This window comes from Lentinula edodes, assembly GCF_021015755.1.
Source record: "Lentinula edodes strain Le(Bin) 0899 ss11 chromosome Unknown C8R40scaffold_14, whole genome shotgun sequence".
NCBI classification, from domain to species: Eukaryota; Fungi; Basidiomycota; class Agaricomycetes; order Agaricales; family Omphalotaceae; genus Lentinula; species Lentinula edodes.
In genome coordinates, this window is record NW_025764320.1 from 787505 (window position 1) to 814411 (window position 26907).

Genomic DNA, 26907 nt, shown 5'->3' on the forward strand with positions numbered 1-26907 from the left:
TAAATGTCAGCGGGTCGTGAAATTCATCGTCCTGCATTGAGATTTGTGGACGCGAAGGCTCAGCAAGAAGAAAGAAAAATTTTGGATATTATCTTATCTGATGCCGTAATTTCCACGCGATAGAGATTCGGACTCTCAAGTTTCTAGACCTTTACATACTTCCACCGCCTCAGTCTGGTATCTACTTTACCGTTGCTCTTGACATGTGAGTTCTAGGTACTCTCCCAAAATCCCCTTTGAACTGACTCTCAAGTGTTCACAGCGTTCAATGAAATCCTCGGTCAAAGTCTTCACATAATTCACTCGGCTAAATCCTTTCATTGTTCTTGAAATCTCATACCAATTTATCCTTCCTTGTGTTTTTTCACATATAATATCCCATCGAGCAAAGCAATCCCCGTGCTGGTTTCTCATTCTCTCGTATATCTTCAGAAAGCATGTCGTCCGCTTGTGTTTCGTCCCCCCCTTCCCAACCTTCTTCTGCCAAGTCGCAGACAAAGACCACGCTCCTTGCCAACACCAGGACAATGAACACGACTGAACCTTCGCCACTGTTGATCACTGGCGAGCTCCTTGGTTCCAAACGTGCGCGTACGATCTCAACCTCCTCTGTCGATACAATTCGTATCAATTCTGGAAAGAAGAAAAGTACTTCTTCCAACAAACGCGCTCGCGCAAGTGAGCCCTCCTCCGGCAGTGGATGTGATCAGAATATACTCGAAGATATTCGTCGGATTCGACAACGGAAATCATCTACATACTCTGCCGACACGATCCGGGCACCGGAATCTTCGGCCGTCACCTTTCCCATATTCTGTGACCCCCCCGAACGTACCTCCCCTCAGAGCGAGACTCCCTCCACTGCTGCTTCGAAGAAGAAGGACCCGCGCAAAGTTACTCCTCCCCAATTGAACCCCGGAAAGACTGCTCCATCAGTCGCAGTGACGTCGGTCCGCCATGCTCCTCCCCCTCCCATCATCACTAATCTTGTGCGCTCCCGCGTTTCCTCGATAAAGAGGTCTTCGTCTCGTCCTACCTCTCCTGCAGCAATACTTTCCAACTATCACCCCACTGGCTTCGAACCCCTTCCCTCACATTTGCAAGAATGGCAGCCTTCTTCCACTCATTTCATGCTCTCTGATGATGAAGGTAGTGCCTGCGATGATAAAGCATCGTCGCAAGTCACAGCATGGAAAGATCAATGGGATCATGTGCATCCCGGAATGTCAGATCTTGCGATCACCATCTGCTTTCACAAGAAACAGCCTTTCTTCGACGTATGGGATCTGCCTGATGAGTAGGTGTTTCTTCACCACGTACAACTTTTGGCTTATACGACTGTAGTATTTACATCGCAGTTCCTGCACGGTTGCATCTGACCCTGAAAAATCCGCAACAGTGGAAAGAGTTACCGTCAGAACCTGATATACGATACATCGACATCAAATGCAACACATTCGAATACCGTCCCTTGAGCGAATACTACCCTCCGGAATATTCTGTCTCCTACACAGGAGCTTCTTCCGCCGAGTACGCAGACCCAGCTATCGTCCCCGCTGACCTCACCCGTGGAATCATTGTCAACAAGAGGTGGAATAAGACGTTCCCGGGGAACAAATTTCATTTTAAGGAGAGCTTGATCACCAACTTTGGTCGTCTCCCGGATGATTCTATCAACACACACAGTAAAGATGACGGTGATTCCATCTCGAAGCGGGGATGGTTCTTCAAATTCATGATACCTATACCATCGTGGGTCCTTCGACAGGGCAATACGCGAGCCTTCATAGTCGAAACGTCAGTTTGGATCGGTGGACTGGATAACGGAGGACTGCTCCATGGGGACACCGAGCTTGTCATTTCGCATCTGCGATCTGAAAGAGAGATGGTCAAAGGTGTCTGCCAATGCGCCTGAGCCCTTTAATGCCATCACGACTTGTACAAATTGTAACACTATGTCTCGTTCTGACCGTTTCGGGAACATATGAATACCTTTAGCATCGACCATATTTTATCATACTCGTTACACTACCGTTTATTTAATTATATATACCTGGGCATGATCTGGCATGATTCACTGGAGAATAATATCTGACTATAATACAGTGAAAGTCTGGAAATACGTTTTATGAGAATATAGATTTTGGAAAAGCGACGCCGCGACGGCATATGTTGCTGTAACAGTACATAAATTTGATCAATAACAAAACAATCGTTCCTGTTCTCATCATCGCCCTTCGTTACCTCTTACTGCCAGTGGCAACAACAAACTTGTCCGCCTAGAAGGCTTCATTCGTTTTAATAACTGCTTTACCAGGATGTATTCGCAGCCCCGAGGCTCGTCTCCTTCAATTGCCAACAGCGAGTTGAACGACTACTATGATCAGCTTCCGGTACGTACGCAACATTAGTATGAGCAATATCCATTTCCCTAATTTTTATTCAGCCCCCACACCGTTTGTCAAGCTTTTCGACAAACTCCACCACACATCTCGCAGAAACCTATACCGACGTCCCCGCACCTATCCGGACCAGGCCTTATTACGGTGACAGACGCGGAGAATTCCCTGAGACCCCCTTCGTCGAGGAAAAGGCGTCCACGCGAAGCAGCAGAAAGAAATGGGTCCGTGTGGATTCTAATTTCCCTGTGAACTTGAATATCTCAACGTCTTATTATAGATCGTCTGGGGGCTGGTTGTCGTTGGCCTTCTCGGTGTCGCTGGTGCCGTTGCAGGAGTAGTAATTTCTCAAACGTCGAAGAGCTCATCATCATCTGGATCCAATCTTGCTATCACCGGGGATCCTAGTCAATTCTCGAAGGATTCTCGTCTCAAACAGTCTTTCTATGGTATAGCGTACACTCCAGAAGACTCCATTTATCCTAACTGCAATATCCAACTTGGTACGTTCCCTGTCATTTACTATACGAGAATAATGATTTATCATTGTTATATCTGTAGCGGACGTCGTCACAGATATGCAACTACTTTCTCAGCTGACATCAGTACGCTATGCCTGTTCTTGCTGGAATTGTTATACTCATGGTTCCTGGTAGCGTATTCGCTTGTATGGTAGTGACTGCAACACCACAGCGATGGTTGTGAGTTATTCGAGTTGTTTGTGGCCTTTTCAAGCTTTGACAGACAGCTAGCTCGAAGCTATCCAACTCACTCAAGTGAACATGACAGTGTTCATTGCCAACTACCCTGATGCCACCGACAATGGTGTAGCTTACAACAGACAAAAGACGGCAATTGAATCTGCTATCCAAGCTTATGGAACTGACCATATCGGTGGTGTGACAGTTGGAAATGAGTTCATCCTCGAGTGCGTTTATCATACACAAAGGAATGTGATCGCTACTAATGATCTACACTAGTTACCTTGACGCAAATGGAGCTACAGATCCGAATGGTTCCGTCGGAAACCAAGGAGCTGCTATATTGACTCCCCTCATCGACGACACAAAATCTATGCTGCAGAGTCTAGGTGTCACACTGAAAGTCGGAAACGCTGATGCTGGGTCCTTCTTCAATGACAAGGTTCTCGCCGACGTGGACTATGGTGTAAGTCAATGACTTGAGTAGCATTTTGTTCGAAGAACTCTAAATATCTCTGTAGATGGCCAACGTTCACCCTTGGTTCGCGAACGTTAGTATCGATGCCGCTGCCGGGTGGACATGGGATTTCTTTGAAGATACCGATGTGGCGTTAGCCCAAAATTTGTCTAATAAACCAGACATGTCCATCGCCGAAACAGGTGAGGTCTTGTCCTTCTCAATATACAGAGACTTTGTTCATTTGTAACTTTCAGGTTGGCCTACGGTTAGTTCCATGGAGTGTACCCTTGTAATTGTCTTTGACTAGATATTTTTTCCAGAACTCAAGTGATGCGGGTAACGAGTCAAATGGAGCGTCCACAGCATCAGAGGCCAATCTTCAAGTAAACCCTCGTCACATTAACGGAAATACATGAACTGACTATGCCCGCAGACATTCATTGACACATTCGTCTGTCAAGCAAATGCCAACGGAACAGAATACTTTTTCTTCGAGGTGATTGTTTATTTCACTGCGTACCCAAACACCGTCTCATGCGTCAACTTACGTCGAACCTTTACTATTCTTCTCACTTCACAAATCGAAAAACTCAAAAATCTGGTAGTACTTCGATGAACCGTGGAAGACTCAACAATTCGGTGGTGTGGAGGTATGTATGATATCCACTTGCAATATCCACTTGCTAAAACTTAACTTTGCACACAGGGTTATTGGGGCTTGTTCTACTCAAAGTACGGTTTCTACCAATTATTTTCTCTTCTTCTCAACTAATCTTTCTCGCATCGGGTAGCCGAACACTAAAGAATATCGAGATCCCGGACTGTTAATAGATTGTTTGAGTTAAAAAACGAAGGACTCTGAATATACTTACGCTCTTTCACAACCTTGTTTATAGTAAATTGGACTATGCAAATTAAACAACGTTGCTTTATCTGTCACTTTTTTTCTTTTAGGAACAACGAAAGATCAGTTGGCTTTCAGGATGATTCAACACAGTAATGAAGTACACACTGCTATAGTAGACATGTACTTAGGGTTTAGAATTCATATCCTGTAAACATCTCACTACAGCACTTATTCCACTTTCTACGTCTTTTCGGTCATCGTCAATCACCTTCGAAACCAACGCGGTCATTTTATCTGGATGCCACCTGAGTAACGATGCCCTAACTCTCTCTTTCCTGGTCACCTTGCAACCCCGGACCTTTAGCCCATCCGTCAAGAACTTTTCCACGTTTTCTCTGTTAAGATCCGGGAGCTCCACTTTGGCCGTCAAAGTGAGGGTGCCCCACGTCCCAGATCTTCTACTCTTTGTCTTAGAATCTCTCTCACCAACATGGACGGGCCAAGGTATATCTTGAAATGAATACTTCGAATCCCCTTTCCGCTCCTTCGCCTGAAGCTCCGCCCACCGTCTCTCGTACCCATCCCATCTTTCCTGAACTTCTTTCTCCCATTCCCTCAAGCGAATTTCTTCTCGGACTTTTTCTGTCCGTGCGAAGTCACGCTTTCCTTCACTGTCGCGAAGGATTCCACCGCTACGAACCCAGTCCTCTTCTCCTCGGACTCTTTCAACCTCTTCACGCTCCAGACGTGCGCGATGTTTTTCCTCAAGGGGATCAACAGGAGGCGGAGGGGGCGCATTTGTCTCCTCCGCGGAAGGAGATGAATGAGACGACTGTAGAATATGACTTCTGTCCGAGGCTTCGGAAGTAAGATTACTAGTGGCTGCAAGCGGTGACACAGCAGTCGGGAAAGCTAGATACCCTAAGTTCGATTTGTCCAAAGGGCGTTGAGGCCGGCTAAAACTCGGACTACCTGGAAAAGGAGGAACCCAAGCTTTCGATGGCGTTGCAAATATGGGTTCAGAACGCGAAGGCGATGGGGAATTAAGTTCATTGGTAGAGGGACTACCAAATATAGATTTCAAGCTTGAGGTGCCCTTAGAGGGCGTATCATTGGTAGACGGTCCTGGAGAGTTCAATGGCCGTTTTTCTTGGTGTGGACGTGACCTGGAGGGAGAAGATAAGGAAGACGACGAGTTGAAATCGTAATTTGCAAAAAGAACCCCAGTCATTCTGTAGTATTCGTCATAAGTCAATCGAAAAGGTTGTATATTCGTGGTACTTAACTCAGTGCTCTAAATATCAGGACTGCGAAGCGAGTTTTGTTTAGTGCTGGCTTCGTCGGGCCGCAAATCCAAATTCACGTGATGGACGCGCTGTATAAGAGAAACGCGATTCAACAAAGTTTCTTTAACCTCAACGTCCATCGACAAAATCTTTCAACCACTCACTAAACTTTAAATCCCTCAACTAAACAATGTCCGGCCGTGGAAAAGGTGGAAAGGTATTCAGAAGTTGTTTCTTCTATCTCGCCATTATTCTAACCGCCAATTGGTGTTGTAGGGTCTCGGAAAAGGTGGTGCCAAGCGTCACCGTAAGATTCTTCGTGACAATATCCAGGGTGCGTGTCATCTATATTTTGGAGCCATTCGCCTTTGTTTAAATTTGCTTAGGTATCACCAAACCTGCGATTCGTCGTCTCGCCCGTCGTGGTGGTGTTAAACGAATTTCCGGTCTGATCTATGAAGAGACGCGAGGTGTATTGAAGATCTTCCTCGAGAATGTTATCCGTGACTCTGTTACATACACCGAGCACGCGAAGAGGTGCATATTTCTTTTCGATTCATGTGAGGCCACTCATCTTATCTTCCACAGAAAAACAGTCACCGCACTCGACGTTGTGTATGCCTTGAAGCGTTCGGGACGTACGCTTTATGGTTTCGGAGCGTGATCCACGTTTGTGAGTGGTGTTGAGTGTCTGCATCAATCAATGTCGTTTAATGTCTTTCCAGGTATCCTTTCCATTACAACCCTCTTTCATGTATTCGATTTGTGCCCTATCCTGTATCATATGAAACCACTAGTACATCGCCATGCAGTCAACATATGCACATTGCAAATATACAAATTTATACTCATGTTTGTCAACGAATGATCAAAGTTCGTCGAGATAGTTCGCCATTAGAATGGACAAGAGAGCTTTTAAGTTAGCAAGCTCCGGAATCGCTATTGTATAGCGCGTTTTCTGCCATTCTCGTTCGACGTGGTACAACACAACGCGAAAAGCAGACCAGCGAGTTGCTCTATGTAGCACAGTAGAGCTGATGATGATAAGGCATTCGCGGGAGCTTTCTAAATTCTATATTTGTTCCCGCAACGCTTCATTAAAGTCTCTACCCTCAATCAGAATGGAAGGCCATACATGAATTCATCATCGCCACTTTTTGAAGTCCGGTCCGCATTTGAGATCTGCCCTGGTAAGTTGGTTTACAACCTTTTGCAACATCTTAGGCCCTATCTCCAAGGCCTCACTCAACTATTTACGGGAAACTTGCGCGTAAAAGATTGCTCGTCTTTACTCAAATCGATGAATTGGCTCTGGAAAGACCACCCAGCGAGTGACCGACTTATTTTGTGGGACGTGGTAGTCCTTATCCCTTCCCTCGATTTATCGCCCAATCCGATCTAGTTCATACAAAGAGGCGTACACCCAACCTCAAAGAGTTGCTGCTATGTCTGTCGCCAAACGAGTTGCCGAAGAAATGCACGGTGAGTATTCTTTTATAGGACTTGCTATTTCAGATTTTGACGTTTTGTAGTTGGACTCGGTGAAAAAGTTGGTTCCACCATAGGTTTTAAGGATACGACAGAGAAGGTACGTACGTCCGACTTTTCGATTCAAACCACAGCTAAAACGTTCTCTACCCTTCCCTCCACCCTCATTTCCTATACCCCTTCCCCATCTCTTCCTGTTCCTATTCCGTCTACCTTCCCAACTTTTTTGTCCTCTATCGGTACATTGCTCCAAGCGATACACTCATCAGAACCCGCTGACTGTTTGTACATAGGCATGGCGGTATCTTCTACCGTTTCCTGGTGTACATACGTTCCCTTACGAACGAACGAAGATTCGACGCTTTCTGGCGTTCGCACCCTATCCTCGACAGACAACCAGTAAATCCCTATCGAAATTCCAAATACGCCATTCGCTCGCGATTCCAGGATCTAATCATTCATGCACATTCCGTTGACTAGCTCAATGCGTACAAAATCCTCCAAGATTCGGGACGTACTCCGAGTCGTGTATCGAGACTTCCTTTATTGGATAGGCTTTTCGATGTTTCAATGCATTGTATCCATATTCGGATCCCTCACCACTCCGCTCACCGATTCAACATGGCCGATGATTATCGCTGTACCTCGGCTGTACCCACCATCGTTATTTATGCATCCACCGATCCCTCACACCACACCGCTCATCAATTCAACCGACCGACGATTATCGCTGTATCCTTGGACCATTGTTCTCCATACTTCCACCATTTTGATCCCTCCACCACATCGCCCACCCACGCAACCTGGCCGACAATTATCGCTGTATCCTTACTCATAATTAATACGCAAAGTCTTTGTCGAAGGACATTCCTCGGCGTTCCTTTCTACATATACTATAACAAATGCACACCAAGTCATTTGATTGGGTTAAATGAGCATACGTGCCATTCTATCTGTCACGCGGTGATTCGAGATGGATTAGGTGGGGTTAGAACCGTAGGACCATGGCTTTCCTGCCTGAAGAATCACATCAAGACTAGGTATAACGTCTATGTATATCGTTTTCTAAAATACAATCAAACATACATATCCAACTACGACGCCTCTTCCACTACGACTCTCACGATGTCCTCCACCGCTCTTCCTCCATGACATCGCCCACTCCCTTTTCATACCACTTACACCCCCACTGGACTGAACGACGGTAGTAGGATTCCGCGAGTATATTGCGGTCTTGGATCATTTAACAACATGGATATCTTCGTTCGAGCACGCGCTTCCATCTCTCCAGACACTAAGACTTCGGAACGCCGGGACAACATTAGACGAGAGTCGAAAGAACTACCACCTTCCGGCGAAAATGTATTGAAAATGGTATCGGATGACGTTTCTCGATAAGGTACGTACGTCCGACTTTTTGATTCAACGACAACTCAAAACATTCTCTACTCTTCCGTCTCCTCTCTTTTCTTATACCCCTTTCCCATCTCTTCTTGGTCCTCTTCCATCTCCCTTCTCAATTTTTCTATCCTCTATCGCCCGTATCCCTTCCTCCATCCTCTCCTCCTTCTCTCACTTCCGTTCACTTATGCCTCCACCAGCCCTCACTCACTCACGGCCTCAAAGCTTCCCTCCTCGGATAACTTACAGAATGGGGAACGGATCGTATATCGAGGCTTGTGACGAGTGCCTAGAATCTTGGGTCGTATACTAAGGGTCGTGTGAGCTTCGCGAAGGTGGTCAAATCATGTTATCTGGATAATGGCTCGATTTTCCCGGATGGCAACCTATGGCAACGACGTAGTCATAGAGGCTATGCATGATACAATTTCGCCCAATGTGTTTGCACTGCTATTATACTGCCCAGTCTTGCGGACATACTGTCTCCGACGGATCCTCGAAGATTCTAAAGATATGTATTGCGATGAACAGTTGACAATCGTTGGCGCTGAATTATCTCTGGAAACACGAAGAAACCTGATGAACCAGGATGAACCCCTTCGCCAAGGTAAGCGAATCTTCAGGAATGTTCGGACATTGCGTGAACTACATAGCAAATATGCATATACCTTGCATTGCTTCTGGATTGCTTGATGATGTTTCTTCATCGGTCACAAGCATGTAAGCATGTAAAAGCTTAGGCACAATGCAATATGGTGAGGGAGGCTGTTGTGTGCTCAGGGCTGGAGTCGGAGTCACCTCACTTGCAATGGTCATTTGAACCATGCAAAATTTCCTTTTAAAGTTGTCTCTGTCCGTTCCGACGGCGGAGCGGGGTCGCATTAATGCCTTATAGGGCAGAAGGGATCCGGATGCAGCCCTTTCATCTACATATGTGTAAAAAGGTAATTTTGCATGGGCGTTCAAGTTGGTCCATCCTTGACCTCACCTTAGCTCACCTTCAGACAACACCTGGGCAACACTACTGGGTGACTTCCACTGCAATTATTCTGCAGTTAACTATTAACGGTATTTGATGCGACGTACGGACTGTTGATGGGACCCTCGCTTACACCAAAAACCAGTTTACAACAGGGTAGGGAGGCCGTTGTAACTTGTAAGTTGGTCTTGATGCAGTTTTTGAGAAGCCGCTCTCCGGCCATCTTCACTTAGGTTCGCTTATATTGGTGGCACAAATTAATTGTCTGGTGTCCTGCAAATAATTCCTACGGGAAGTCATCCACTATAGACTGTGACAGCCTGGCCGGGGATATGTAGCAAAACTGTCTCAAATGCTCTCAAGCCCTTCGAGCTAACATAAGCCTAGCGAGTGCCTAGTGATGTACATATTCATATAAGGGCGGCGAACATCTGTTTGCCTTTGAACTTTTCTCTTGCTGGCCAAAGAAAGCTATTATCCAAAGTCGACTGAGAGTTCTTTCCTAAAATTCACTAATGCGTCTCACTCTCGCCCCCTATTTTTTGACTCTGGGTGTGAGCCTTTTCTACGTTGTATGTGCGATGCCTGTTCTGGTGAGTAGTAGTAAAACAATATTGATTTCCTCAGAACATTGAGCCATTGCGATCGCGCTCACTACAGTCTCAAAACCAAACACAAGCTCTGCAACCTCACTCATCCACCCTTCGAATCTCATTTTTCCCACCTGGCCACCCAAATGACCCCCAGAACTCTTCGAAATTTGGTATAAACAACCTATCTGCGCGGAGCGTAGTCATCCGTTTTCTGAACCAAATGCGATATCGTCCTCACGCTCATTTGGACCGTGCGCATGTTACTTGGGAAAACCATTGGTTCCCAACCGATAAGCACCCTCAGTTTATTGTGGACGATGATGATGTAGATGGGCGTTGCCATTCGTTTTGTCTTGCTGTGGTGGACTTACCCTCGAAGGAACAGTATCATGATCCTAACTTTCAAATCCACGGTACACTTGCTACTGCGAACTCGGAAAATTGGGAAGAGTTGCACATGATTCACACACAGAACAGACCCACAAGAAAATGAATGGTATTTGGGAGTACAATAGACAGTTTTTATCATGATAAGTGATCAGATATTTTGTATGGAATGATAGGGTTCTTCGACGCACATAAATTAAGCACTCAAGAAGCAGTGTAGTAAGCACTAGGCTCCACTGTTGTGGACCACACCTTGCTTGGTACATCACAGAAAATGCGGTGCGCACATCATGAATGGGCAGATGCTATAACATCCACCCTTGGCCCCATCGATCACCATTCCCACAAAAACCATCCTTCCTCCAAACGTCCATGGACTCCTATCCTACACGATGATATCTGTCTCCGGAAACCTGTCCAACGATGAACACAAATATCACAAACAGCATGATAGGAGCATCCTGTTTCAAAAGCAGCTAGTTCGAGCTTTCCTTGTAGGTTGAGCACTTGATCAGCGAAGGTTTGACGCATTGGGGAGTCATTAGTAGCGAGAAAGAGGAGTCATAATGAAAGTGTTGCTCTTTGAGGAAGGGAGGTAAGGGATGAAGACAACCAATCCAACGCTATGTGCACAGTTCTCACTTAGCAAAGAATTCGAGCATCCGGGTTCCTTTGAGTAGAAGAATCAGTATCATTGTTGATGAATGAGTAAATGATGATATAAGACGTACCGTTTCTCGCCAGCCTTCGAGATTGACGGCGCCAGCGCAAGCCTACTCGGGAATGCTTCGACAGTGGTAACATGTCGTGTGTTCAGAGGTGTTCAGTTTGCGGTACATCATAAGTAGGTACATTCGGAGAAACTTCGACTTACCGATTTTCCTCTCGCTCAGTGAATGCTAATTTCGGCCTTCCGTAACTGTCTCCCGCAACCCAGCGACTGACGAACATTCAGAAGGAACAAACCGAGAAATGAATGTTTAGCTTTTGCGGCGGTCTATGTGACTTTGAGCGAAGCAATAAATAATGTAGTGATGTTTCTCTCTGTGTGAGTCTCTTTTCTTGTTCTTCTGTGCGTTCTTGAGCACGAGATCATTCAAGCCCAGTCTGTCCAGGGACTAGGAGAAGCTAAGATGACATAGGGATTGTTGTTGAATACTTCCGTTAAACGTTTGAAGATCTCAGCGAGTGAGAAAAGAAAGACGTAAGATGAACGATTTTGTAACTTGTTGAAGAGGAGGAAAATCTTGTTCGACGTGTTGTTGTTCCCGAAATGATCGAGAGTCCTTGAATTTCTTCTCATATATAGTCCCAGCTCAATTCAACTTCTATATGCCTCGAGTCACGCGAATTAGAGAAAGTCGATGCGAAGACAGGTGAAGAGAGTTAGCGGAGGCCGGAGCGGATTGCTTGTAACCCTAACCCAGCCCGAACATGTTATCGAGCGCCATCAACTCTCTTTTTTAGCATCATTCGCTGCACCTACCTCGACAAACCAGAAACAACTCACAACACCTGCTGTGACAGATCTACGTTACTTATATCTCTGAGAGTGCTCTAGAACCCGTTGGAATCGTCCTCTTTGTCGCCCTCACTCGAAACTCCCTTTCAGCAAGCTCGCTCGAGGATCGTCAACTTAGGATATCGGCCGGTGGGGCTCGTAGATGATTTATTACGCATGGTTAAAGGAGGACTCGAAGCATAAAGGGTGATGGAGGTGGAATGTATCGTGAGCTCTCATTTTTGTTCAAACCAGCATTCAACTGACTATTGTGCCCTGCTTGAGAATATTTCTCATGTATACTACGTACCTGCATATACCAAACAGAGAGTTATTACTATGTCAGCAGTGAACAAGAGAAGGAGAAAGAAGAGCATGTTGACCGGCGTATTGCTTCGCAGAGTTCATTTGTCACCGTTATTACTGGATGGTTGACACATTCTTCGCGTCAATGATGCTGAGTCTGCGGGCTGGTGTGGTGTGACAAGGTTACACAAAATATTGAGAAACAGAGCGAGAAAGTTCTTGTCCTGATTTTCAGGATCCCTCGATTTGTCGCCTATTCCGATCTGGCTCATACAAAGGGGGAAATGATAGTGTACACCCAACCTCACAGAGTTGCTGCTATGTCTGTCACCAAACGAGTTGCCGAAGAAATGGACGGTGAGTATTCTTTGATAGGACTTGCTATTTCAGATCTTGACGTTTTGTACTTAGTCGGACTCAGTAGAGAAGTGCAATTACACCATACATTTTGGGGTTCTCTAATGCAGGTAGCCTACAAAGACAACAAAGTGCGTTCCAACGCGTTGTCGATCTATCAGCCTCAAATCTTCTAACACTCGATCTCAGCTCGCCACTTTGCACCCGTCATGTGGCCTTGATCCTTCCCCAAACTGGATGAATTCGTTGGGACGAGCAAGAATTGGTTGATGACTGTGATCAAGACACGACGTAAGTGGTGCACCACATGGCTATAGTGAAAAAAATTGACTTCTAGGCTTCTAGAACTAGTCCTGGGCTACTCTATCTTATGAATTCTCTGGAATCGGAAGCCAAGCGTGCGTTTCTGAGGGCTGCCATCGGGCAAATTACCAGGTCGGAAACGCGGAAAACCAAGAAGCCTAAATGTTGCCAAATGAGGTGCTTCAGGGCGCTCGTCTGGCCTTCTGTAGTGGCTAGTTAGTTATGCTTAATGCTCGAAAGTATGCATCCTCATGCAATTCCACAATTCTGCACCTTGTACCGTCCCCGCCGCGCACTTCGTGTGCAACTGTGCCGATCAAAATACCGGGTCTGAATGGGAGAGAAGGACCTTCCTCCTTGAACTCGAAGTAAGCAACATAGCGTTGAAGAGCTGGGGAATATCAAAATACGCGTCAGGTAACCTCTCCAAGACTGTGCTGTAAGCGCCTGAGGGTCACTATGACATGTGAATGTGTCACAGCTCGTTTGACTTGGTGACATGCCTGATATTGTTCGAGATTGGCAGCAACCTCGACCATATTACACACACTTGAGCTTGATGGAGCAATCCTGAACTACTTCACCCTTTTCAGAATGTACCTTCAATGACACGCATCTTCAGTGGTGTGCTTGAACAAACTTGAAATTCCGAACCCATATGCCTTCATTCTCATTCTAAAATTGAGATCTAAACCTTGTAAATCTAGTGCGTATACTTCTTACCATTCTCCGGTACATCAACACAGAGTGCTACACTGTGCTATACTGAGAACCGCTCGTCACCAGATCTAACTCCGCGAGAACATCAGAAACTGTTTGTCCACCTCGCATGATCGATTGTGCATATGAATGAAAAATGGATGGGGTCTCCTGATAATGTTTCCCTGTCCTATAAAGGTTGCCCATTTTGTTATGCCAGTCGTACAAACCAACGCCATGCTGAGTCCCATCATCCTTTCTTACATTGTTTCTGTTGCCTTTCAGGCATGCGCAATTAACGTGTTCATACCATTAACAGCCCCGACCAATTCCTCTTCTATATCTCCTTCGCACATCTCTTTTTCGATTGAACAAGACCGTTGGACTGATTGGCCCGGAGGCACTACCAAAAACGAGTTCGTTTCCAATGCCCTTAACAACCTAGCAAGTCTTTCTGGAGAACCTCCAAGATTAAGGATCGGTGCAGATTCGGAGGACCGTACTAATTTTCAGCCTGGTCTCAAGGTACCCATGTTTTTGTTGCCATTCCTCCTTTCCTCACTAGAAAAATGCCCATTTTGCCTTGCATCAGTTGACTGAAACCGTCTTTGCACCTCCCAGTGCCGCTACCCCTTACCCCGAAGCCGAATCAGTTGTGGTAGGGGAAGCTTTCTATAAAGCAGCACAAAACCTTCTGCCTGGTGTGTCTCATCTCCGAATCCTCCCGGATGAGGAATTTTGATGTTCATTTAGGTACACATATCACATGGGGTGTCAACTTCAAGGCGTTAAATCTCACAGCTGCGTTTTTGGAAGCCGGAGCAATAGCGGACGCTTTCAATTCTTTTCCTGCTTCGAGCGGCCTCAGTTTGGATGCTATTGAAATAGGTAAAAATCGTGGCTTCAACAAATTCTCTTGAATTTATTGTTACTCCAATAGGCAACGAAGCCGACCTTTACACGAATAACGGGGGGAGACCTGCAAACTTTACCATTGCCCAATATGTCACACAGTAAGTGAGTCCAAGTGAATGTCTTATGGATATATTTACAACTCAATTTCCATGTTTCTTGTCTGCAGATGGACCTCTTTTGCATCTAATGTTTCGTTGACTGTTCCTATCGGTCCGAATACCACTACGAAGTTCTGGGGAGGTGCTTTTGCTGGCTCCGATCATTCATCGACTGGATTCTCGCCACAAGGGCTTTTCGCAAATGGAATACTGTCGTCAACCCCAGGAAATCTGATTAATACGTACGTTATATGAAGATGGTTGTAAACGTACCTCTAAAGAATGATCGTGGCTTCAGAATCTCCCAACATGTATACAGCGGCAGTGGTTTGGGCTGTGGCAGTATAAGTACATGCATTCAAGATCTTATGTCAAAGGCATTTGTCCGCGGAAACCTTTCTCAATTCATCCCCGATGTTGCTGCCACCCAGGCTCAAGGCTTGACCTATATCTTAGGGGAAACAAATAGTTATTTCGACCATGTAAGTGAAATCCTTTTTTCTCTCTTACCGCATCCTTTTTGACTACTGTCCGGCTTGGAGGGGTCTGCTAATGTTTCAAATGCTGCCGGTTCGTTGAGCATATATTCTATCAGTTAATACGCAGGGAACTAATGTCGTTGGCAACGTCTTTTCAGGAGCCGCGCTATGGGCTTTAGATTATGCCTTGTTTGCGTCAGTTGTCTTTGACATAGCTTTACTTCGGTCAAACTCAACTTATTATATAGTTCTTCATTGGGTATTGAAAGGCTTTACTTCCACGAAGGAGTAGGATACAAGTACAATTTCGTGAGCCTCAAATAACTTGGTTCACAAGCCTAACCTAACATAACATTGGTGCACGTAGATTCAACCCGTAACGCTGAATCTCTCCATAGTGGATGGGGCTCCTCTTGCTGAACCGCTCCTGCCTCATATCCAGCCAGCCTACTATGGTGCCATTGTTACTGCAGAAGCTATCGGAAAAACTGGACGTATCTCGGAGCTTTCTATAAACAGTGACGTTGTATCTGGGTATGCTTTCTACACCAACGAAGGACGGCTTTCCAAAGCGGTGTTCGTTAACTCGGAAGGCTTCTTCTCCAACTCGGGTGCCAATCGAACGAGTGTTCACCTCGATATCAACTTCGCCAGTACGGGGCAGTCTCCGTCACATATGTCAGTGAAGCGTTTAGAGATTGGGTAAAGAATTTTCTTTTGTTCTTCTCAATTCTCTTCTTAACAACCATCTCCTCAGACATGCTGACGATACCGATGGACTAACCTGGGGTGGGCAAACATACGAAACGCCCAATGCCCAAGTGAGCGGAACACTTTCGGTGACAACTAGTGACGTTGGGGAGGGGCTCGATATACCTGCCACACAGGCAGTATTGCTAACGTTCAGTACTTAGTATACATACGTATCTCAGAGTGTATGGTCTACTTATAACTTTTTTTTTTGGAGTGTTGGTACCTTCGGGCAGACGTACATCATCGCCTCTCTCCGGCCGCTGGTTGCGCAAGGTATAGCCAAGCTTCTATTAGAATGCATGACGCACTTGTGCCGTCCAGACGCATTTGTGTGAAACTCCGTATCGTGAAGGCTTTTCCCTGTAGTTATAGCATCTTTGCATAGAGAGAATTAGACCGGAAACCGTCCCTTTATGAGGGCGAACATCAATAGGTTTCATCTCCTAGTGGGCTTGGTTTCCAAGCTAAGAAAGAATAATACCATAAATTGCATTAGTCAAATCACTTTACCCCTCCAAGTCCACTGTAAAGTTTCCGAATTAAAAACCTCAGCTTAAAATTCGAAGTTAAGACCTGCGATTTCTTCCAGGAGTGATAGCATTAGTTGGCAAAATTGCTGTACATAATATCAGTATACACAGAAGAAATACTACGTAAGAAATACAGTGAAGATACAGACGTCGAAAGCTGTCGAAAGCCCGTAATAAATATGGAGAATGCGAGCGATACATTATGCTAGTAGAGATGAATGAAGCGGTGATACAACTTGAACAATATGTTAGAATTAAAGGAAGCAGTGAGAAGAATCGTAAAAGGTCATCAACGTCGTTAAGTGAGGTATGTCTGGTGCATGGTAAAATAAGGAGAAGAGAAAAAAAAATTGGGCGAAACCGTCGTCTACACGCTTCGTAATCTCATTTCCAGTTCAACAACCCTCCACCCAGGCTCGTCCAGCTTCGTATATCCGTCGCCGTTGTTATAATGTACATCGAACCCACCAAACACACACCATAAAGCCAGAACATCGACCCTCTTTGGTGGCCGATTCCACTCAGCCTTATCAGCCATCTGATCCTCAAAGGTGACTCGCTTGGCCCGGGCAAGCGTTATACGCTGTTGAGACTCCATAGGCATTTCTGCAGTGGCTTGACTGGTTAGGCGGACTTGAAAATACGAGTACACTGCATGGAGGACTTCGAACACGGTTATCTCGTTTTCGAAAGTCAAAGACGATGGATAGACTTCGAGAGGTCCCCATTTTTCCATCCACAGACCAAGCGCTTGGTTATTCTTCCCATGACGAATGATAATCTTGGCTGCACCGGGACAAGCGGGAGAATGAAGCAAGTCTTGCGTGGCGGAATCCAATGCAGAGACACCAGAATAGATTGCTATGTTGGACGAGGGATTGCTGAAACCGCTGATAGTGGTCTGAGGAGGCAGTATCATATTCCATTGCAGCATATGCCCAGTACCATATATTAATTCTGAATGAAGATGAACACGTTCCGACTGCGGGGGCATAACGGATGGTGTTGAATGAGTCCAATGATCCGATTCAGCCATGCTCGGAAGATACGTAGAATCGGCGTAACTATTGTGAGGAGTAGGATGAAAAGGGCTATGGACAGCGTAGGGAGTGGACGGAAGTGTATATCCCAAACTCTGTAAATTGAATGGAGAACCAGAGTGATGAAGCGGAAACACAAAAACTCGAGAAAAAGATTCGTTGGTCTGAACTGAACCCGAATGTTGTGGCGGGGAAATTTGTATTCCATGCGAATGCGTGGGGACTAAAACGAAAGGATCACCACTTGACCTCCTCCGATGATCACGTTTGTGGGAATTAGAGATCAACTTAGAACGGTGACTATGTGCATGAGATCCTGTTTCTAAAGCATTCCTGGAGGGCGTGAAATCAGAATATGCCCGTTTGTGACCGTGGCTATGGGATGTCGATGTGGCGGATCGTCCAGGCTGGGACACGCTGCGATGATGGCGAGAATGACTCCTGCTGGAATCACTGCTAGTAGAAGAATGACGTTTGTGATGTGAGGAGGATCGGGATGAAGGAGTGATTGAGGGTGAGAAGGCAAATACACCTGAGTGACATACATAGTACAAGGATTTGAGAGATTCATCCGCAACAGAAACAATCAGAAATTGCTCACCCTGTCTCCGCGATCCGACGTAATGTATGTGAGGCGCAAGACTATTCGCTTTCCTTGTGCTCGAAGGGCGGGTGGGATGCTGGCGCGTATCTGTAACCCAAGATTCAACGTTCAGTATATAATCCACCGCAAGAATTGGGAAAGAAATCACTCGAGATATCCTGCGGGCCCCCAGCCAAAGAGAAACCTGAACGAACCTGATCTACTCGACCTAGAAAATTTGTACTGTAGATGAGATTCAAATTTCATATGGAAACTAAGTTGACAAACCCAATGCCAGATGATGGACATGCGCTTTCGATCTTCGCATAATAGAACGAGCAGGTCTCGTACTTCGGTGTAGAGGACCGAAACGCCTTGAGGGTCCCCCAGGTACGTTCCCAAATGTAACACGGCTTTCAGAGGATGACATCGATTGGAGCAGAATGTGTAAGAAATGTTGGGGCGTATGCGTGGGCTATAAAGTTATTTGAAGTGGAGGTTCCGACAACAGCCCTCTTCTTTTATGGTGGCCAAACATGAGGCGAAATTAAAAGGCCAATCCTCAGAGGACAATGGGAATTTGCCTAAAACGATGAAACGAAGCGTCACAAAGCACGTGAAGTGGACAAGTTCAGCTGTGACAGTGACAGCTATTGTATTCAATTTCTGATTAATTACTGCAGTGTGATAATAGCCAACAGCGCGCATCGCTCCAAGCAATGCTGCATATCAGCAAATAAGCCTCACGCCTTACGCATTTCCTGCACTGCGCTGCACAGGCTATCTACATCTACCAGCACGCTTCAGAGAATTATTTGACTTTCGTCAGTGACGGTCGTAGGTCCTAGAATCACAATTGTGGAGCGCCAGACAAGACGTACACAAGGGGGAGGTCAAAGCATCTTGAATAACCATTATGGTAGTAGTACATCTGCAATCTTTTTGTTCCTTCAGTATCTAATTCCAACTGCGTCTTGTTTAACATCGCGTCCTACAACAAGCGACAACTGAACGACTCTACGTTATTCCGGAATGTTTCCAGCGACAGAAACACAAATTTTCGACCTCCCGCAGGTTTTCTTGGTTTCAAGCCCCAACGTCCCTGATTATTCGGCGCACACACACGGTGAAATGGCAACACAGTCCGAGTCTTTGAGGTCGGAGGGGGAGTAACACGGGTCAAAGCGTAGCAATCAGTTGAGATTGAGAAGTACTATGTAGGTGCGTGAGTTTATACAAGACACCACTGGCAAAAATGACACAGTCCGTTCCAAACAAGATATTTTAGTCCCTTCAACATGGCAAATCATTGCATACAACTTTCAATAATTATCATCAACTTCCATAGGGATGAACTCAAGATCTGGAATCTCAGCCGGTTCCATCTCCGAATCTTCATCCGAATCAGCTATATCTTGACCTGTCTTTTCCCCATCTTCTTGTTGTTCATACCAAGACGGAGGGAATCCCGGCATAGACCACGAAAAATCGGTATATTGTCCCAGAGGAAACTTTTCGAGGTGAATTCGAACTTCGGAAGGCATTGAGGTACGTGATTTTTCTATCTCACGTATCACACGCTTAAAGTTACGTGGCATAGGTCCATTTCCATCTGAGAAGTTGTTGGGCGATGGACGGCGGATGTTGAACACCACGGTTTCTAATTTTCCGACAGGTATACAGCGTCTTGAAATCATGTCTCGAATCAAGGTTGCGTGCTCTCCGTAGCTAGGCTCCATTTCTTCCCATCCTGGAGAAAACGACGTCCGGTCATTGACGCGAACACAACGAAGGTTGGGGAGATAATCATCTCTGGTAGAAATGGATCTGACGGTATCAGTCCAACCATAGTACGTCCCACGGAGATCCAGAACTTCAAGACTGGGAACTAGTTCAAGGAAGGAAGCAATACCAGGCGCATGCCAGCCGGCAAAGAAGAGTTGGAATTTCTGTAGTTTGAACTTCGAGCGTTGCTGGAGAATTTTCATCGTTTCATCGAGGGATTTGTCTGCTCCGACATTCATTTCTACGTTGGGGTAAATAATCGGAGGAACAGTCGTCCATAGCCTGAAGTTCTTGAGTGCAGGAAATGCTACATTCCACAGCATGACACACGACATCGTATTGTAAGTCCTGTGGTGTTTGCCAGTGCCAAAATCCAGGAACAAGTCGATCAGGTGCGGAAATGTGACAAGCTGCTCCTTTTCATCATTTGACTCAGAATCGGAGTCATAAAAGTCATCAAGAAAGCCGTACGACCGTATCTCGCAGTACTCCAGAGTTGGCGCACAGCTACGGAAAACAATCCTGATACTTAGGTCAGGCCAGAACTTATCCGATCCATCACGAAGTATCAGTCGCGTCAAGTGGCTACATGGGAGAGACACTCGAGGGATAAAGGGTGTGCTGTTTTGCTTAGCCTCTGAAACGAGGCGCACCTCTCGAAGTTTGGGGGAATTTGTGAAGGTTGTGATATCGGGTGTGTTGTAATCGTCCACAGTCAATTTGCACTCGGATGGATTCTGCACTTCGATGGATAACCTCTCCAATGAGGGCCATAGAGGAGCCTTCAAGGAGAATAAGTCGCGAAAATATTCCTCGGGTGCTGAGATCGTCAAGTAACGGGTATGCAAAAATCCGTTGAACATCGTGGCCATCCTAGTATGAGGAATTTCGAAGGACTCCGGAGCTTTGAGTGTCAACTTTTCCCTCATCTTGTCATCAGGAACCGTAAACTCCAAGTCCACTGGCTTCCCCGCTTGAAGCCGACGGTTAGCAAATTCAACCATGCTCTGAATGCCTTGGAAAGACCGTTGTGAGTAAATCACCATGACATGCTTGCCCCACAGCATCGAGTCGCCCAGAACTGCATTCCTCACTACTCTGCAAACTTTCGAAAACGGGTACCAGGGAGGCTTTGAGGATATTGGCAATTTCCAATTCTGGTCGAGGCTACCCAATGCGCTATATGGCACGGTCAACGGGTCGAGATCAAGACACAAATTGATGATCGTTGAAATGAGCTCCGGGGGTAGTCTGCAAAAGGGACGACGCATATTGTGACTTGCACATGCAGTGTCAAGTTTTACAACAAGGGTTGGCAAGCTTGCCTCCCGAAAATTCAAGAAGTGGCGTGAGTTATAGGGAGATGTAAATTGTTCAAGATCCGTGCCTCGAAGTCCCAAAAACAATCCTACATATCGTGCCATAGTATGGTTCAGAGAAAATAGCATTTGCTCTCGGGGTCGTATCGAAAGCAAAGTATCTAAAATGTCGCGTGAGAGAGGAGACCCGAGAGGAGCAAGATCTGCAGCGACCACGGCGAAGGCGAAGCTGGTGATCCCACTAACTGCATAAGCCATACACTCTGTTTGGTGAAGGACGTGGATATGGGGCCAAAGTCGCGAGACCGTAGATCTGAATGCTTGGCGCATTATCATCTCTTCAGTTTGGCGTGCGGAAGGTCTGCCTATCACGTTACTTGACATTGATAAAATGGTAGTGTGGTGTCGGATGAAGGAAGCAAGTACGATGTTGGAGATATTCTTCTTGATTTACCTTGGAGTTTATGTATACCTTCTCAGAGACAGAATAGCCTCTCCATGGCAATGAGATCTCAAGCTCTCAAGACTTGAACAAGGGGGCTTACTCGTCGAGTCAATAGTGCCGTGACGCCGCGGAGCATCAAACTTTGCAACTATGTATACATCGACATTGTCCGATTGAAATATTCACGTCACTTCCAGATACGAAGACAAAGCACCCATCGATGTAGCATTGTTTTGTTTTGTCTTTTGTGTACTGCAGGTGTACTGCAAGGAATTCGTATCGAATGCTTTGATCACTAAAGACAAAGAAGAATTATTTATAACTTTAATGATACCGATGACCCACTGATGTGACTGCGTGTTTGCCATGAGTTTTGATGGGTTTCAATACGAAGACATTGTCTTCTATTGTCCTCTTATCAACTAGCTGTCGAAATTCCCGTATACTTTGTTGTTCTTTGACTTCTGCTATTCAATATCTCGGCATTTTCCATCCCGTTACTCATTAACAATATCCGTTGTACGAGTCAAACACCCTGGAGACGGAGAAGGATGTAGAGCTTTGAGCGCTCGCTCAAGCATCCAAACGTTTGCACTACAGGTAAAAATGAATCCCAATGAGCGAAGAGCTGATCAAAACACACGTGCTCAATTTCACAGTGTTGTTCCGACCATCATCGACTATCACGTACAATAAACATAGCCCTAAGCCTATCCTATCGACATCGAGAATCAAGACTGTGACCCTCCACCAGAGTTATACCAAATTCTTCTAACCCACCGCCTCCTCCGCGTCACCGCTCCTGAATACGCATGGTCGGCCGGGACAAGCCACACATCGTTCGTGTATATCCAGCCATCTGTATCACCAAAAAAAAGTCAAAAAAATATCACACCACACAAAAGGACTGGACTTGTATGCCCAAAGCTTCGCAACCTACTTTCATCTGCACCCAAAACCGAGCGTGTAGTCTGCGTCCCACCCTCATCCTCATCGCTGACCCAGCCTTCCCTTATCCAATCACCTACAAGATCCGCTCTCCAATCCTCCGTAGGGACAAATTCCCAGTTTGGAGCAAGGGAGAAGGTTAAATTGCTGCTGTTCATTAGGACGATCAGCCGTGTGTGTGTGCACGATAGAGTAAAAGAGCAGAAGCAATATTGACCTGACAGTCCCATCGCTATCACCTCCAGACCCAGCAACTCCACTCCAACCATCTCTCCCCCTAGTCCACGGTGCTCTATCATTCGACTTTAGATGTATCTTACTCCATCCACCGTTTGAGGGTGGCGCTGTTCCGAAGAACGTGCTTCGAGATCGCTGGTGTTGTTGGGGTATCGGCGGTGGCCCGGGCCTAGCCGGGACCTCCTTTCGTTCGTTGGGAGCACCCGAATCGTCAGTCGAGGGACGCTTGGAATACGGAGGAGGAGGCGGCAGCGCAGTTTTCGCTGCTTTAGGAGATACATTAATTAAAGACGACGCTGAGATTGCTGTAATCCCAGGATCTAGCCGTTCGTTCTCCCATAACTCGACCTCCCGCATCTCACTGATCCACACATCGTTTGAAAGATTATTATCATCCAGAATCCTCTGAAAACGCATTTTAACGCGTTTTCGAAGGAGGTTGATGGAATATGAATCGAGGGTTATTTGTGATGGAGGAGAGACCCCGAAAAGACGGAACGAAAGTCGACGCATTATTGGAGGGATGGGAAGGATGATGATAGGAGAGTACCTTGAGTCTGGAAGAGATGATTGGAGGTATGTGAGTAAACTAATGGTATCGGAGGTCCATTGGCGTAGTTGAGGGTTGAGAAACAACACCGGACCTGCACCGCATACGAAGCACACCAGTCGAGCAGGGAAGATGGTTGAAGTAACGAGAAAAACCAATATCGGGAATGACAGGATCAGGACTGTAAGAATCGGAAGAGTATACGGTGATTTAGGTTTGGAAATTTGTGGATCGTTTGGTGAAAGCGAAAGGTGACTGAGGTAGGGTGTTATAGCAATATGAATGTCTGCACTTGTAGAAAGTTGATACTTGAGTCACTCGAAGGAAAGGAGGACGTACTATAGTCCCATTAGATTTTGGATAGCTTGGATGTTCGCTTGCCAATCAACACTATCTTCTGCTACAGGAGCGGGCAACGACGACCCTGCCGTGGAAGGAGTCGCGTAATTCGCGTCTGTGGTAGCATCCGTCGGTGTTGCAGCAGAAGTATGGTCAGAGAATGACACAGACGGTGGAGGAGGTTTGTACGGTGGATAATGTACACTTGCGAGGATTATTGCAATTAAGATAACGTGCGGGAGTAAGAATACAAGTCTTGGGATATAACCTGTGCAAAGCGGTTCAATCAAGTGATTTCAGAGAAGAAAAAGACGCAGACATAGGAAGCAATAGACAGCCAACCACGTTCCGGTCACTTTCGATCCTCTTCTCCAGAAAACTATTTCCTCAAGACGATCTTGAAGCCAAAAGACTGGTCCCACACGCTCAATGAAGCGTTTGAAGTTGACAGACGTTATTTGAATCGACAACGGGTCCTTATTCGATAAAAGTACAATGGGTTCTTGGTGAAGCTTCTTGAACCGTTTTCTACCTGGATTCGACTTGGAATCACTTGGAAAGGTAGGATCTGAGACCGAAGTAGAAGGTAGTGACGACGAGAGAAGCAGGTTGGGAAGTAAATTCAACGCAGAGCTCCCGGCGAAACCTTTTAAAGGTGATGTAGGACCTTCAGAGGACTCTGAAGTTGGACGAGGTAAATTGGTGCGAAGTTTCGGAGCAGGTCGGATATCGCTCTCATCGGCAGAAGACAGTTCTGAGGAAGAGTGAATTTTAAGACGAGAGGCACAAGAAGGTATGGAAATGTAATCGAGAGTAGCCATTTGAGTTAGAAAGAAAGCGAAGCATCATTACATAACACTATTTTGATGCAAAAGCATAATCAATGTAACCCTTTCCACTCTCATCTCCTCCATAGAAGCTAGTCCTGTCATACTCGGACAATGGAATATCTGCTTTCAACCTTAAGGGGAGATCTGGCTGCAAACGCGAAAACGCATAGACAATTCAGTTACCTAGCTCCTCGAATTATTCCGAATTACTCACGTTGGAAATGAACTGCCTCCCAAAGGCAACCAATAAACCCTCTCTTTCCGCAAATTTCAAAGCTTTCTCTCTCGTGATACCGTCAGCGACGACTAATGGCTGAGGAGACCACAAATCAAAGAAAATCTCATTGGACTGTTTCTGATCGTCGAGGTCTCGCGATTGGATGAGATGAAGGTACGCCAAATTAGGCTGTTTTTCTTTCAGCTGCGAAATGAGGTGTGTAAATGTCGGGATGGGGTCTTTCATACCCATATCTATCATCGGATAATTATTAGCGGAAAATTCACCAATGACGATCGGGACCTACCTTGTTCTTTACTCCATGGACTCAAACGAATCGCAGTCTTATCGTCTCCGACCGCTTTCGCTACCGCGTAAACAACCTCCAGAGCAAATCTTACTCGATTCTCTATGCTCCCACCATACTTATCTGTACGGTTGTTCGATACATCTTGGATAAATTGATCAATCAAGAACCCGTTTGCGCCATGCAATTCCACTCCGTCAAATCCTGCCTTATGTACAGCATTGGTAGCAGCCTGTACGAAGTCTCTTATAGATGCTTGGATCTCTTCTACCGTCATTGGTCGTGGGACCTCGCCCTCCGTCATAGGAATGTCTCCAGCACTAACGACGTCGTACGTCGGATCGTAAGACTGAAGAACAGATGGTTGTGCAGCCCGTCCCATTGCTGCAATCTGGAGATATATATAACTCCCTTTAGCATGTACCGCATCCACTACCTGGAAACAAACAGTCAACAACAATCCAAGACGAAGATACACCACGTACTTCTTTCCACGCAGCAATTTGCTCGTCAGACCAAATGCCTGGAGCACCAGGAAACCCAGTTGCTCGTGGTGAGATCACCGTTCCCTCTGATATCAAGAACGTTCCAGGTGTACTAGCGCGTTGGGAATAGTACTCCTTGACGACTTTCAATACAGCAGAGGTTTTGGTCGTACGAAGTCTGGTCATAGGTGCCATTACCACTCGATGATTGAGTAGCATGTTACCGACTTTGATTGGGGAAAAGAGGTTGGTTGTTGTTGCTACTCGTGCTGCAGGAGACATTGCGGTTGCTGATTGTTTGACTGCTCTCAGCATTTGTCGTTGCATTTATAGCCAACCAGAATCTACCACAAATTGCCTCGTTTGATACTAATCTCTCGGTTGAGTACTTGAGTCAGCGCGTCGCTGCTCACTAAGCTTACTTACAAGGAATCCAAAGGATTTGTAATTCACTTTTCCAACAGATTGTTTCGGTGATTAGAAAGCATTTATAGAACCGGTACATACGAAGTTCGCACTTCGTTACTCAGACATGCAACACCACCCAGACGGCCAACACGGAGTGCACATATGGAGCTAGGGTGATAGACTGAAACCCAATGTTTTTTGTGTCACAGTAAACATCTACGCGCGCACGAAAAACCTGATTTAAACTTGAATCGTCTACATACTTAACCCTCGAACTATGGATCCCTATATTCCAAAGTCAGCGTCAAAGCTCAAGACAAAAACAGGCAATGGGAGATAAAGCACAAGAAGGATGGTCTGTCTAATCTGTATTTTTCAATCAGTTGTTCATTGACTGGAAGGGCCGGAGAAGTCAAAACAAGATCAAAGAGAAAATGAATCTCACAGCGCAGCGACCATGGCGAATCGAGAGGAATCATTACTGAGGGATCACTTGTACTTTTAACTAGTCACTAGTAGTGGAACGAGTTGTTCGAATTTGGTTCATGCAGATTCAGTGGTTATCAAATTACTACATTATATCGGGATGAAACGGGGTAAAGCCAGAGTAAAGCTGAGTAAAGCTGGCAGTTGGTTCTCTCCATAAATTAAAACAACACGCATGGGCTCCCTCCCTCTCTCTCGAATTGATTAGAATTGATTTAACCGCCGCAGAAGAGCAGGGAATCCTATGTTCAAACTTCACAGATCCACAGGTCATGAACCACTGATTGGTCGAAATAGTACAGTACTTGAAATCCATGGTCTGCATTCTGAATAACACCTTACTGTTGTAAGATTTGAATGTGAATCACATATGCAATATTGAGGCATTATGATTCAGAGTCGGGAATTTGCCGTGTCAGCTCGGCGCTAAGGATCTTATTAGTCGT

The 26907-nt window shown here is 45.8% G+C and overlaps 12 protein-coding genes across 12 annotated transcripts; 7 read left to right on the forward strand and 5 right to left on the reverse strand.

The window, feature by feature from the left end:
* The first annotated feature begins 157 nt into the window (after nt 1-157).
* Nucleotides 158-2162, forward strand: C8R40DRAFT_1101195 (uncharacterized protein). Its single transcript, XM_046227935.1, has 3 exons — nt 158-205; nt 263-1297; nt 1345-2162. The coding sequence occupies exons 2-3, from the start codon at nt 438-440 to the stop codon at nt 1913-1915; spliced, it is 1431 nt and encodes a 476-aa protein (XP_046087315.1). The 5' UTR covers nt 158-205; nt 263-437; the 3' UTR covers nt 1916-2162.
* Nucleotides 2163-2318: 156 nt separating this feature from the next.
* Nucleotides 2319-4332, forward strand: C8R40DRAFT_1169882 (glycoside hydrolase superfamily; the record flags this gene model as incomplete). Its single annotated transcript, XM_046231448.1, has 13 exons — nt 2319-2393; nt 2447-2623; nt 2680-2902; nt 2961-3004; nt 3056-3100; nt 3152-3327; nt 3380-3566; nt 3622-3760; nt 3815-3825; nt 3881-3943; nt 3994-4056; nt 4166-4210; nt 4267-4332. The coding sequence occupies 13 exons, from the start codon at nt 2319-2321 to the stop codon at nt 4330-4332; spliced, it is 1314 nt and encodes a 437-aa protein (XP_046087316.1).
* A 259-nt stretch (nt 4333-4591) lies between these two features.
* C8R40DRAFT_1043298 (uncharacterized protein) lies at nt 4592-5128 on the reverse strand (the record flags this gene model as incomplete). Its single annotated transcript, XM_046224154.1, has 2 exons — nt 4592-4824; nt 4870-5128. Coding segments are annotated over 2 exons (492 nt in total), but the record flags the coding sequence as incomplete, so codon positions are not given.
* An 841-nt stretch (nt 5129-5969) lies between these two features.
* On the forward strand, nt 5970-6357 carry C8R40DRAFT_1043391 (histone-fold-containing protein; the record flags this gene model as incomplete). Its single annotated transcript, XM_046224161.1, has 3 exons — nt 5970-6027; nt 6080-6230; nt 6282-6357. Coding segments are annotated over 3 exons (285 nt in total), but the record flags the coding sequence as incomplete, so codon positions are not given.
* Nucleotides 6358-6887: 530 nt separating this feature from the next.
* Nucleotides 6888-7668, forward strand: C8R40DRAFT_157982 (uncharacterized protein). Its single transcript, XM_046234201.1, has 2 exons — nt 6888-7175; nt 7226-7668. The coding sequence occupies exons 1-2, from the start codon at nt 7139-7141 to the stop codon at nt 7582-7584; spliced, it is 396 nt and encodes a 131-aa protein (XP_046087319.1). The 5' UTR covers nt 6888-7138; the 3' UTR covers nt 7585-7668.
* Nucleotides 7669-9800: 2132 nt separating this feature from the next.
* C8R40DRAFT_157909 (uncharacterized protein) lies at nt 9801-10761 on the forward strand. The gene is made up of 2 exons (XM_046234200.1): nt 9801-10154; nt 10222-10761. The coding sequence occupies exons 1-2, from the start codon at nt 10077-10079 to the stop codon at nt 10645-10647; spliced, it is 504 nt and encodes a 167-aa protein (XP_046087320.1). The 5' UTR covers nt 9801-10076; the 3' UTR covers nt 10648-10761.
* A 1907-nt stretch (nt 10762-12668) lies between these two features.
* C8R40DRAFT_1169886 (uncharacterized protein) lies at nt 12669-12975 on the forward strand (the record flags this gene model as incomplete). Its single annotated transcript, XM_046231449.1, has 3 exons — nt 12669-12705; nt 12760-12836; nt 12895-12975. The coding sequence occupies 3 exons, from the start codon at nt 12669-12671 to the stop codon at nt 12973-12975; spliced, it is 195 nt and encodes a 64-aa protein (XP_046087321.1).
* A 512-nt stretch (nt 12976-13487) lies between these two features.
* Nucleotides 13488-16425, forward strand: C8R40DRAFT_1101211 (uncharacterized protein). Its single transcript, XM_046227936.1, has 11 exons — nt 13488-14232; nt 14300-14408; nt 14461-14595; nt 14648-14720; nt 14789-14962; nt 15019-15202; nt 15263-15290; nt 15358-15394; nt 15448-15508; nt 15567-15901; nt 15957-16425. The coding sequence occupies exons 1-11, from the start codon at nt 13858-13860 to the stop codon at nt 16111-16113; spliced, it is 1668 nt and encodes a 555-aa protein (XP_046087322.1). The 5' UTR covers nt 13488-13857; the 3' UTR covers nt 16114-16425.
* Nucleotides 16426-16524: 99 nt separating this feature from the next.
* C8R40DRAFT_158079 (uncharacterized protein) lies at nt 16525-18696 on the reverse strand. The gene is made up of 4 exons (XM_046234202.1): nt 18394-18696; nt 18275-18334; nt 18124-18213; nt 16525-18054 (listed from the first exon to the last, which is right to left on the reverse strand). Exons 1-4 carry the CDS (start codon nt 18533-18535, stop codon nt 16850-16852), a joined length of 1497 nt encoding a protein of 498 aa, XP_046087323.1. The 5' UTR covers nt 18536-18696; the 3' UTR covers nt 16525-16849.
* Nucleotides 18697-19098: 402 nt separating this feature from the next.
* On the reverse strand, nt 19099-21941 carry C8R40DRAFT_158123 (uncharacterized protein). The gene is made up of 2 exons (XM_046234203.1): nt 21755-21941; nt 19099-21703 (listed from the first exon to the last, which is right to left on the reverse strand). The coding sequence occupies exon 2, from the start codon at nt 21591-21593 to the stop codon at nt 19428-19430; it is 2166 nt and encodes a 721-aa protein (XP_046087324.1). The 5' UTR covers nt 21594-21703; nt 21755-21941; the 3' UTR covers nt 19099-19427.
* A 444-nt stretch (nt 21942-22385) lies between these two features.
* On the reverse strand, nt 22386-24568 carry C8R40DRAFT_1250245 (integral peroxisomal membrane peroxin-domain-containing protein; the record flags this gene model as incomplete). Its single annotated transcript, XM_046233683.1, has 5 exons — nt 24048-24568; nt 23729-23996; nt 23135-23680; nt 22637-22749; nt 22386-22513 (listed from the first exon to the last, which is right to left on the reverse strand). The coding sequence occupies exons 1-5, from the start codon at nt 24547-24549 to the stop codon at nt 22386-22388; spliced, it is 1557 nt and encodes a 518-aa protein (XP_046087325.1). The 5' UTR covers nt 24550-24568.
* A 2-nt stretch (nt 24569-24570) lies between these two features.
* On the reverse strand, nt 24571-26006 carry C8R40DRAFT_1101219 (NADH:flavin oxidoreductase/NADH oxidase). The gene is made up of 4 exons (XM_046227937.1): nt 25568-26006; nt 25083-25518; nt 24773-25029; nt 24571-24706 (listed from the first exon to the last, which is right to left on the reverse strand). The coding sequence occupies exons 1-4, from the start codon at nt 25892-25894 to the stop codon at nt 24587-24589; spliced, it is 1140 nt and encodes a 379-aa protein (XP_046087326.1). The 5' UTR covers nt 25895-26006; the 3' UTR covers nt 24571-24586.
* Nucleotides 26007-26907: the final 901 nt, after the last annotated feature.

Excerpts from the sequence above, each read along its gene's own strand:
- C8R40DRAFT_1101211 (XM_046227936.1), top strand. The coding sequence starts at position 13,858 with ATGAAAAATGGATGGGGTCTCCTGATAATGTTTCCCTGTCCTATAAAG. Across the intron at positions 14,721-14,788 it reads ATTGCCCAATATGTCACACA|ATGGACCTCTTTTGCATCTA; the intron begins GTAAGTGAGTCC and ends TCTTGTCTGCAG. Across the intron at positions 15,203-15,262 it reads CAAATAGTTATTTCGACCAT|GGGTCTGCTAATGTTTCAAA; the intron begins GTAAGTGAAATC and ends TCCGGCTTGGAG.
- C8R40DRAFT_157982 (XM_046234201.1), top strand. The coding sequence starts at position 7,139 with ATGTCTGTCGCCAAACGAGTTGCCGAAGAAATGCACG. Across the intron at positions 7,176-7,225 it reads AGTTGCCGAAGAAATGCACG|TTGGACTCGGTGAAAAAGTT; the intron begins GTGAGTATTCTT and ends GACGTTTTGTAG.
- C8R40DRAFT_1101195 (XM_046227935.1), top strand. The coding sequence starts at position 438 with ATGTCGTCCGCTTGTGTTTCGTCCCCCCCTTCCCAACCTTCTTCTGCC. Across the intron at positions 1,298-1,344 it reads GTATGGGATCTGCCTGATGA|TATTTACATCGCAGTTCCTG; the intron begins GTAGGTGTTTCT and ends ATACGACTGTAG.
- C8R40DRAFT_157909 (XM_046234200.1), top strand. The coding sequence starts at position 10,077 with ATGCGTCTCACTCTCGCCCCCTATTTTTTGACTCTGGGTGTGAGCCTT. Across the intron at positions 10,155-10,221 it reads TATGTGCGATGCCTGTTCTG|TCTCAAAACCAAACACAAGC; the intron begins GTGAGTAGTAGT and ends CGCTCACTACAG.
- C8R40DRAFT_158123 (XM_046234203.1), bottom strand. The coding sequence starts at position 21,593 with ATGTCAAGTAACGTGATAGGCAGACCTTCCGCACGCCAAACTGAAGAG.
- C8R40DRAFT_158079 (XM_046234202.1), bottom strand. The coding sequence starts at position 18,535 with ATGTCATCCTCTGAAAGCCGTGTTACATTTGGGAACGTACCTGGGGGA. Across the intron at positions 18,335-18,393 it reads TGTCCATCATCTGGCATTGG|GTCGAGTAGATCAGGTTCGT; the intron begins GTTTGTCAACTT and ends CAAATTTTCTAG. Across the intron at positions 18,055-18,123 it reads CGTCGGATCGCGGAGACAGG|GTGTATTTGCCTTCTCACCC; the intron begins GTGAGCAATTTC and ends TATGTCACTCAG.
- C8R40DRAFT_1101219 (XM_046227937.1), bottom strand. The coding sequence starts at position 25,894 with ATGCAACGACAAATGCTGAGAGCAGTCAAACAATCAGCAACCGCAATG. Across the intron at positions 25,030-25,082 it reads TCCATGGAGTAAAGAACAAG|ATATGGGTATGAAAGACCCC; the intron begins GTAGGTCCCGAT and ends ATCCGATGATAG. Across the intron at positions 24,707-24,772 it reads GGAGGCAGTTCATTTCCAAC|CCAGATCTCCCCTTAAGGTT; the intron begins GTGAGTAATTCG and ends TCGCGTTTGCAG.